The sequence below is a fragment of the Notolepis coatsorum genome (assembly GCF_963971535.1).
Source record: "Notolepis coatsorum genome assembly, chromosome: 3".
NCBI classification, from domain to species: Eukaryota; Metazoa; Chordata; class Actinopteri; order Aulopiformes; family Paralepididae; genus Notolepis; species Notolepis coatsorum.
The window spans coordinates 170,457,393-170,468,555 of record NC_140167.1 but is presented as its reverse complement, the minus strand read 5'-3'; the positions used below and the strand labels follow the sequence as shown (position 1 = coordinate 170,468,555).

The 11,163-nt window shown below is 44.4% G+C and overlaps 1 protein-coding gene across 1 annotated transcript in view; it reads right to left on the bottom strand.

The window, feature by feature from the left end:
* Nucleotides 1-4,461, bottom strand: part of rgcc (regulator of cell cycle) — a gene marked incomplete at its 5' end in the record, with an annotated part of 11,837 nt that extends 7,376 nt beyond the window's left edge. The window contains one exon of the mRNA XM_084311433.1: nucleotides 4,314-4,461. Within this exon, the coding sequence (XP_084167559.1) occupies nucleotides 4,314-4,461 (148 nt within the window). The remainder of the gene's footprint in view (nucleotides 1-4,313) is intronic.
* Between the last annotated feature and the right edge of the window lie 6,702 nt (nucleotides 4,462-11,163).

Below are 11,163 nucleotides of genomic sequence, written 5' to 3'. Positions count from 1 at the left end.
CTCTCTCTCAGCTGCTCTCTCTCTCAGCTGCTCTCTCTCTCTCTCTCTCTCTCTCTCTCTCTCTCTCTCTCTCTCTCTCTCTCTCTCTCTCTCTCAGCTGCTCTCTCTCTCTCTCTCTCTCTCTCTCTCTCTCTGTGCGCATGCGTGTGTATGGTGGTGTAGGAGCGTGGAGGAGCGTTTGCGGTGTGAGTGAAACTCTAACTTTTTCTCTAACTTGTTGTGTTTAATGTTATGAATTAGACTATTACTTATTTATTGTTTGCTTTTACGAGAGTGTTGGCTTTAGTTGTTTCGGTTGAGTTTAGCCGTAGTATCTAAGTGACAATTGTTTGGTGAGTGCTGCCGCTGCGTCGTGCCTTTACACAGGCATGGCGGAGCAGGGAGGAGCACCCTCCGGTTTGGAGAGGCTTACACGCAAACACGGCTTGCGACTCTCTCCAGACCACGGTGTCTCAGTGGAAGAATGTTGTTTGGCTATCGGCGCAGTCGTGGGATATGCGAGCGTTAAGTCAGCTTCTAGAATGAATCGGGCAGTCGTAATTTTCCTTGATTCTACCGTTAAAGTGAATCAGATGGTGGAAAGTGGAGTGGTGATTCGGGAGACGCTTACTACGGTGTTTCCACTCGTCACCCCCCCGAACCCAGCCAAACGTGTTATAATATCTAATGTCCCCCCGTTTTTGAAAAATGGACTTTTGGAGAAAGAACTGTCAAGACACGGGCAGTTAGTTTCACCGATTACAATGTTCTCTCTCGGGGGGACCTCGCGTCACGTTAAACATGTCGTGTCTTTTAGGAGACAAGTGCATATGATTCTGAAGAAGAAAGATGAGGAACTGAGTTTAGTTTTCAAATTCAGGCTGGACGATTTTGACTACGACATTCATGTGAGCTCAGGCAGAATGAAATGCTTTGGATGCGGGGAAGAGAATCATTTAATTCGTGCGTGCCCAGCGAAAAGGGGTGAACAGCCGACTGCTGGCGCGGAGGCTACAAAGACCGCAGATAGCAGTCAGCCAGCAGCGAATAAGCCTTCGGCAGCTGCCCGCACTGCAGCGAGTACACCTACTGTTACACGCACAGCAGCGCAAACAAGTGTGAGTGAGAGGCCAGTTGCAATTATTGCAAAAGCGCAGGTACACAGTGGAGAGAGCGGGGGAAATGTTGTGCAGGCGCAAGCCGCGCAAAGCATCAGCACTATTCAGGGGAATCTGCTAATTGATTTGAACAGTGATACTCAGGTCGAAGTGAGAGAGGATTTAGAGAGTACAGCAACCAGGATAGCGGAGTCTGTACTGGTTGAGGAGGATGAGACGGAGATGGATGTTTCAAAAGTTGTACGAAAGAGGAAAAGCAGGGCTACTTCGAGGGCTACTAGTGGGCAGGACGCGAAGGCAGCTAGGAAGGAGCAGAGCCCCGCCCCCTCTCAAACGAGGCAAGGCTCAGGAAAGAGAGGACAGGACGCACAGTCACAGGACAGTAGTAACAGCAGTGAGGAAGAGGAGGATGTGCTCTTGAGTGATTTATCACAGCCTGAGTTCTCTTTCGAACAGATAAAAACATTTTTGAAAGATACCAAAGGTAAATCTATTAAATTAGAGGAACTTTTCCCTGATTTAAGGAAGTTTCATGATTCTGTCACAATACACATGAGGAGTGGGGAGGACGCAGGGCTACCTTTTTTCTCTCACCAAGAGGGATTCCGCTTAAAGAAAATATTATCAAGAGTCAGAGCAAAAATCAATGAGCAGGCTGTTGGTCCTGATGATGTATAGGCCTAATGTGTTTTTTTGCTATTGTTTGGTTGCTGCTGTGCTGTATACTAAACATGTGTGAATTTAAACTGGGGTCTTTAAACGTTAATGGTGCTAGAGAAGATGGTAAGAGAGCTGCCCTGTACAGCCTGATCAGGGGCAAGAAACTAAATGTTACTTTTCTTCAGGAAACTCACAGCACGGTTGAAAATGAATCTGACTGGAAGAGGGAGTGGGGTGGGGGAGCTTTCTTCAGTCATAAGAGTAGTAGTAGTGGGGGAGTTGGTTTTCTTTTTTCTAGGGATTTTCTACCTGCTTCATGTGTTGTTGATGAGATCATTCCAGGCAGGTTGCTTAAACTCTGTGCTGTATTTGAAAATGTAAAGATGTGTTTTGTAAATGTATACGCTCCAACGGTGGGGTTGGAAAGGTTATTGTTTTTGGATAAATTAAAAGATACTCTTAGTGCTTGTAGTAGTGAGGAGTATCTGTTTGTGGGTGGTGATTTTAACTGCACTGAAGATCCCGTGTTGGACAGGAATCATCAGGAGCCGCATGCGGCTTCTAAAGCCTGTCTAATACGACTGGTTGAAACCATTGAACTGTGTGATATTTGGAGATATCTCCACAGTAATCAGCGGCAGTATACCTGGGCTCATTCCAGGGATAATTATTTATCGTTAGCCAGGCTTGATCGTTTGTATTGTTTTGAACATCACATGAGTGTGGTCACAAGCTGTTCCATAAGTCCGGTGGGTTTATCTGACCACTCCCTTGTCCAGTGTTCTATTTTTATAAAAAATGTAAAGTGTAAAAGTGCATATTGGCACTTTAATGTCTCTCTGTTGGCTGACAATGGTTTTAAGGATGCTTTTGGTTCTTTTTGGGCTGACTATAGGCAAACTAAACGTGACTTTAGTTCACTGCAACAGTGGTGGGATGTAGGTAAAATACATATAAAACAGCTTTGCCTACAGTACACTCTCAATGTTACAAGAGACATGGCCAGATCTATGAGAGCTCTGGAGAGAGAAGTGATGGAGATGCAGGAGTTGGCAGGCTCCACTGGAGAAAGAGAACATATTGAAGTTTTCAAAAGGAGAAAATCAGCTCTGTCTGACCTGCTGGGTATCTCTGCTAGGGGCGCTCTGGTTAGATCCCGTTTTCAAAACGTGGTCCAGATGGATGTTCCGTCTCACTTTTTCTTTGGTTTGGAGAGCAAGAATGGCCAAAAGAGGCTGCTACACTCTCTGAGGTCAGACACTGGGCAGATGCTGCATGAGACAGCCGACCTCCGTCGGTGTGCGGTTGGTTTCTACAAAGAGCTCTATAGAACTGAGTACCAAGAAGAGCCGGAGGTGGCACGGTCCTTCTTTGAGGGCCTCCCTAGAGTCTCAGCTGAGGACGGCGCAGAGCTGGAAGCACAGCTGTCAGGCCAAGAGCTGCTAGAGGCTTTGCAGAGCATGCAGAGTGGGAAGGCGCCTGGGATTGACGGTCTCCCGGTTGATTTTTACAAGTCTCTCTGGTCTGTGATTGGTGAGGATCTTTTGAGTGTCCTCAGTGATAGTCTGAGAAAGGGGAGGCTGCCTCTGAGCTGTAGGAGAGCGGTCATCACTCTCCTGCCCAAGAAGGGAGACTTACAGAACATCAGGAACTGGCGTCCAGTGTCTTTACTCTGCTCCGATTATAAAGTGCTCTCAAAGGTACTGGCAATGAGACTGAGGAAGGTGATGGAGCGGGTCATCCATGTGGACCAAACCTACTGTGTGCCCAGCAGGTTGATATCTGACAACATTACGTTGATTCGAGATGTTTTGGACCTCTCTGGTGTTTTGGGTTGTGAACTTGGTCTGATTTCTCTAGATCAAGAAAAGGCTTTTGACCGAGTTGAACATCAGTACCTGTGGAAAGCAATGCAGGCTTTTGGTTTCAGCTCTGGGCTTATAGCTATGATCCAGGTCTTGTACAGAGACATTGAGAGTGTACTTAAGATTAACGGTGGTTTAAGTGCGCCTTTTGAGGTTCAGAGGGGAGTCCGACAGGGCTGTTCTTTATCAGGAATGTTGTACTGTCTGGCCATAGAGCCGCTGTTACACAGATTAAGGACTCATTTGTCGGGTTTTTCTTTTCCGGGTTGTGACATAAAATTCAAACTGTCTGCATATGCTGATGATGTCATGATTATGGTAAAGTCCCAGCACGATATTAATATTGTACATTCAAATGTGAGGGCTTTTGGTACTCTCTCTTCTGCTAGGGTGAACTGGCAGAAGAGTGAGGCCTTAGCAGTGGGTAAAGGGCCAATTGATGGACTTGTGTTACCTGGAGGCCTGACTTGGAAGAGGGGAGGCCTAAAGTACTTGGGGATTTATCTTGGGGATGAGGTATTTTCTTCCAAGAATTGGGACGGTGTGGTGGAGCAAGTGGAGGGCCGGCTGAAGCGATGGAAATGGATTCTTCCAAAACTGTCGCTGAAAGGTCGGGTCCTTATTATCAACAATCTTGTGTCCTCCATGCTGTGGCATCGGCTAACATGTACGGACCCGCCACTGAACCTACTGTCTAAGGTGCAGGGGTTGATGGTGGACTTCTTCTGGGACCGGTTGCACTGGGTCCCGCAGAGCGTCCTTTTCCTGCCCAAGGAGGAAGGGGGACAGGGGCTTGTCAACTTGGCAAGTAGGGGAGCTGCGTTCAGGCTCCGTTTCATTCAGAGACTCCTGACAGGACCGGCTGATCTGGTCTGGAGACCTGTGGCTCGAGCCATACTGGAGCGGTGTGGTGGGCTAAGTCTGGCTGAGCCGATGTTTCTCATGGATTTAAAGGGATGTACAATGAAAAACCTGCCCCGTTTCTACAAGGGACTGTTAACAGTGTGGGGCTTGTTTACGAAAGAGAGACTGAAGGACGGTGGCTCTTTGTACTGGCTTCTGAGGGAGCCGGTGGTTCATGGGACTCGTTTTCAGGGTGGGGCCGAGCCAGCACTGAGGCAAAAGCTGTGTGAGGCGAAGATGTTCACGTTGGGTAATGTGCTGGAGGTGTGCGGTCCCCTTTTTGATAATGCTGCCGGTCTGGCCTCACAGCTGGGCACAAGGTCTGTCAGGGTGATGGGCCGCCTATTGGGAGGCTGGAAACAGCAGTTGACTGATAATGAACTGGAAATGTGTGTTGATTATTGTAATGGTCAGTTATTGCCTGCTGTAAATGATTCTTTTCCTGAGGTGAAACTTATCCCTATTTTTAAATGTGATGGTTGTCTGTTAGAGGTGAGCAGTGCTGCTGATTGCAGGCTGAGCACCATGGTGGGCAAAGCTATGTACTACCTGTGTGTTAAAGTGTTGAACCAAAACAGGCTGAAGGATAGGGTTGACACTCCATGGAGAGCTCATCTGGGCCTACAGGAGGCTCAGAGGCCTGAGTGGAGAGCACTGTACAAACCACCGTTAACTAAAAGGGTTGGGGATTTACAATGGAGAATTTTACATGGTGCAGTTGCTGTGAACGCTTTTGTCTCTGTGATTAATTCTGATGTTGAAGACACCTGTCCTTTCTGCACAGAGAGGGAAACAGTTTTTCACTGTTTTTTAAAGTGTGACAGGCTCTTGGTTTTTTTTCAGTTCCTGACCCGCATGTTTGTGCTGTTTGATGAACATCTTACTCCAGAGATGTTTATTTTGGGGTTCAGGTACAGCAGGAAGAGGAGGTTAAAATGTCAGCTCTTCAACTTCCTGCTGGGTCAGGCAAAAATGGCCATTTATCTAAGTAGGAGGAAAAAGATTGAGGATTCAGTGCTGGTAGATACCACTATTTTGTTTAGAGGTATGGTAAAGGCAAGGTTACGAACGGATTTTCATTTTTACAAGTTGACCAGCAATGTAGCAGAGTTTGAGATGATATGGTGTTACAAGTGGGTGTTGTGTACAGTTGTGGAGGAGTTGGAGTTGGTTTTTGGCTTTGTTCTGATGTGAAGTTTGTCTTATTTTTCTTGATTTGAGTTGCTGTTCTGTTTTTTTGCAGTATACATTCTGATGTATTGTTGATTGCTGAGTGAGAAAATAAAGTTGTGTTTAAAAATCATCTCTCTCTCTCTGTCTCTCTCTCTCTCTGTTTCTCTCTCTCTCTCTCCCTCTCTCTGTCTCTCTCTCTGTCTCTCTATTAATGTAAAAGAGTTGAATACTCTACACCCAGTGGCCTAATATTGAAGAAAACAGACCTGGGCTGGAATATGGAACCAACAATCTTGTATCTCCTAAATAAAATATAAAAATAAAAATCAGGAATGAAAGAAAGACGAAAGAAATGTCTCATATTCATATCTATTTTTGAAATCCATGACATTTACATTTAGTCATTTAGCTGCTTTTATCCAAAATGACTTACAAGTTCTGTCAAGCATGCAGGAAGGGTACAACTCTGCGTATAAGTAAGATTGTTTGTTAAACAGTGTCAAACTTGAGTGCTACAGTCTTGAGTCCATATCCGTGTCATGCTATAGCATACAGGCACAGGTCAACATAGCTTTTTCAACCTCAACCAAAAATAACAAATCTGACCAAAATCCAACATTTAATGAATGTCTTTTGCTATCTGGGAAACATGCAGGTTGCATGTTTTCATGCCGACATCATCACACTAATGTTACTGCATCAGACAGTAATGTTGAAACATAGAAATTAGTGGAAAATATATTTTTTATAAGATAAGATAAGATATTCCTTTATTGAATTCATGGGTACAGTGACTGTGACAGGCCCGGATTGATTGATTGAAAACTTTATTAACAGATTGCAGAATGGGTACAGTGACGTCACAGGCCCGGATTGATTGATTGATAATTTTATTAACATCTCTCTCTCTCTCTCTCTCTCTCTCTCTCTCTCTCTCTCTCTCTCTCTCTCTCTCTCTCTCTCTCTCTCACTCTCTCTCTCTCTCTCTCTCTCTCTCTCTCTCTCTCTCTCTCTCTCTCTCTCTCTCTCTCTCCTCTCTCTCTCTCTCTCTCTCTCATTTAAAGCTAGCAAGACGTGGTATGAAACTAGAGACTGAGGAGTCCATATATACCAGCCGTGTCATGCTAATACAGGCACAGGTCATAGGTCAACTGTGTCATGCTAGCATACAGGCACAGGTCATATAGATACCAACAGTGTCATGCTATACAGGCACAGGTCATAGATACCAACAGTGTCATGCTAGCATACAGGCACAGGTCATAGATACCAACCTATCACACCTATCACACCTCTCACACCTATCACACCTCTCACACCTCTCACACCTCTCACACCTCTCACACCTCTCACACCTATCACACCTCTCACACCTCTCACACCTTTCACACCTACACATCTTACACCTTTCACACCTCTCACACCTATACACACCCTATCACAACCTCATACACTACTATCACACCTCTCTCACTATCCACCTCTCACACCTTTCACACCTCTCACACCTATCACACCTTATCACACCTCTCACACCTCTCACACCTATCACACTTCACCTCTCACACCTCTTCACACCTATCACACCTCTCACACCTATCACACCTCTCACACCTCTCACACCTATCACACCTCTCACACCTCTCACACCTCTCACACCTATCACACCTCTCACACCTCCTATCACACCTCTCACACCTCTCACACCTTTCACACCTCTCACACCTCTCACACCTATCACACCTCTCACACTCTCACACCTATCACACCTCTCACACCTATCACACTCTCACACTCTCACACCTCACACCTCTCACACCTATCACACCTCTCACACCTCCTCACACCTCTCACACCTATCACACCTCTCACACCTCTCACACCTTTCACACCTCTCACACATCTCACACCTATCACACCTCTCACACCGATCCCACCTATCACACATATCACACCTCTCACACCTATCACACCTCTCACACCTATCACACCTCTCACACCTATCACACCTCTCACACCTCTCACACCTATCACACCTATCACACCTCTCACACCTATCACACCTCTCACACCTCTCACACCTCTCACACCTATCACACCTCTCACACCTCTCACACCTATCACACCTATCACACCTCTCACACCTATCACACCTCTCACACCTATCACACCTCTCACACCTCTCACACCTTTCACACCTTCTCACACCTATCACACCTATCACACCTCTCACACCTCTCACACCTATCACACCTCTCACACCCTCTCACACCTATCACACCTCTCACACCTATCACACCTCTCCACCACACACCTCTCACACACCTATCACACCTCTCACACCTCTCACACCTTTCACACCTCTCACACCTATCACACCTATCACACCTCTCACACCTATCACACCTCTCACACCTATCACACCTCTCACACCTCTCACACCTATCACACTCTCACTCACACCTCTCACACCTCTCACACCTATCACACTCTCACACCTCTCACACCTTCACACCTTCACACCTCTCACACCTATCACACCTCTCACACCTATCACACCTCTCACACCGATCCCACCTATCACACATATCACACCTCTCACACCTATCACACCTCTCACACCTATCACACCTCTCACACCCTCTCACACATATCACACCTATCACACCTCTCACACCTATCACACCTCTCACACCTCTCACACCTCTCACACCTATCACACCTCTCACACCTATCACACCTCTCACACCTATCACACCTATCACACCCTCTCACACCTATCACACCTATCACACCTCTCACACCTATCACACCTATCACACCTATCACACCTCTATACCATTCTGCAATCTGTTAATAAAGTTGTACTTAAGTTATGCTTTTACATTATACTTACTTAATAAGTGAATAGTTCCAAGTCAATCAAAAACGATGAGTTTTATTTACTCAAAACATAATGCGGTTTACAGTCTGTATCTACTTAATTATCTTAAGTTGTACTTAATTTATGCTTTTACATTATACTTACTTAATAAGTGAATAGTTCCAGTCAATCAAAAACTATGAGTTTTATTTACTCAAAACATAATGCGGTTTTCAGTCTGTATCTACTTAATTATCTTAAGTTATATTTAAGTTATGCTTTTACATTATACTTACTTAATAAGTGAATAGTTCCAAGTCAATCAAAAACTATGAGTTTTATTTACTCAAAACATAATGCGGTTTTCAGTCTGTATCTACTTAATTATCTTAAGTTGTACTTAAGTTATGCTTTTACATTATACTTACTTAATAAGTGAATAGTTCCAAGTCAATCAAAAACTATGAGTTTTATTTACTCAAAACATAATGCGGTTTTCAGTCTGTATCTACTTAATTATCTTAAGTTGTACTTAAGTTATGCTTTTACATTATACTTACTTAATAAGTGAATAGTTCCAAGTCAATCAAAAACTATGAGTTTTATTTACTCAAAACATAATGTGGTTTACAGTCTGTATCTACTTAATTATCTTAAGTTGTACTTAAGTTATGCTTTTACATTATACTTACTTAATAAGTGAATAATTCCAAGTCAATAAAAAACTATGAGTTTTATTTACTCAAAACATAATGCGGTTTACAGTCTGTATCTACTTAATTATCTTAAGTTGTACTTAAGTTATGCTTTTACATTATACTTACTTAATAAGTGAATAATTCCAAGTCAATCAAAAACTATGAGTTTTATTTACTCAAAACATAATGTGGTTTAGAGTCTGTATCTACTTAATTATCTTAAGTTGTACTTAAGTTATGCTTTTACATTATACTTACTTAATAAGTGAATAGTTCCAAGTCAATCAAAAACTATGAGTTTTATTTACTCAAAACATAAGAACACGTCACACGAACTCAAGACATTCAAGTTAGTAGAACTTTCATAGAATATTGAGTATACCCTACTCAAACTAATTGATTATTTTGAACGTGCGGGTTTACAGTGCATATACCGCAGTGGCGGAACCTTTTGTGAGGTCTAGCTTGCCCGAGAGTCGGGACAGGTTTTTTTTTTTTAACACAGCATTGGCAAATGTTCCACAGTGGGGAGCATGCGACACGGTTGGTGGTCGTGTTCGACAGGGGCCGGCCCGTTATCGCTGTTGTGGTAGTGGCCCTGACAACTAATGGGTCACAATATTTTTTGTTTATGGGTTTGATGTGTGATGGTTGCCTCTTGGGCAACCATTTTGGTGGGGGAGGTGTTATGTACCATGAGCTTGATCACTCCTGTGTCACTGGGCATGCAGGGGAGGTCTGCTAATTAGCTAATTACTGCTGATTGGATACCTGCTGGCAGGTTAAAACCAGTCTCTGAGACACACATGCACTCTGTCTGTGGTTAGAGGAGTGTGTGTTAACAGAGAGTTGTCACGTTCTCTCATTCTTGTTCTTTAGTATGTACCAGTAATTCATTGTTAGAGTAGTATTTTGGGTTACACACAGGTTTTGGTGTCGGTTTGCATATAGGTTGCGTGCCTTTGAGCCAGGGTCGTAACAGGGGACAGGAGACGTGACATTTTAGAGTCCTGCAGTGGGAGAAGGATCACTGGGATAACGGGTGGGATGCACACGAAGTGTTACAAAGGATCAGATTAAACCGAATATATATATTTATTTATGGATATATATTGAATAGTATTTGTATATCGTTTGATATCCCTTGTATATTCCTTGTACATATACACGGAATATCCCTTTAGCCTACTATAGCCCATAATAGTTCATTCTCTTATTGGACAAGGACCTGGCGCCAGGAGACAAGCCCCTTGGAGCCAAGTTCAATGGTACCGACGAGACATGTCTCTACTAGCCCCGGCTCTGCGCAGGAATACGGCTACCGAAAGGAGAGTGGCACTATTTGTTCACCGTGCATATAAATATGGCGCAAGTAAATGTAGAAGACCCTTAGTCCTTTACCCTTCTACCCAACTAAGTAACAGAACGTGAAGCCTCACCCACGATACCGCGTGCGGTGTAGTATGGCCTGTTTGGCCTTAGAATAGCATCGAGACCTCGTGCGAATTAATAACTGAATTGTCATAGTTTGGCACTGTACCGTCGAGTGCGACGTATTTCTATTAGGTTAATAATAGTCTATTATGTATGGTGCATCGTGCGGTTAGAGTTCTAAAGTGAGCAGCATCCCCATCGCTTCCTCGTGTTATCTAGAGTCTTAACCAGGTTGGGCAGACCACACGTGGCGCTTTCATCCGAGGAGTTCTAGGCGAGGACCGAGTGGACCTGTACATTGGATTACCTACCCGACGACTGCTGAGCCCTATGCGGCATGGAATATATATTTGCTTTGGTACTTTGATTTGTGGAGCGGATAATCGCCAACACCGGTGAGTGTTGGATTTACCCCGAGAGGAGTCAAGGTGAGACGGCGCTCAGACCAGACTGAGGTCGCCTCGCTTCTT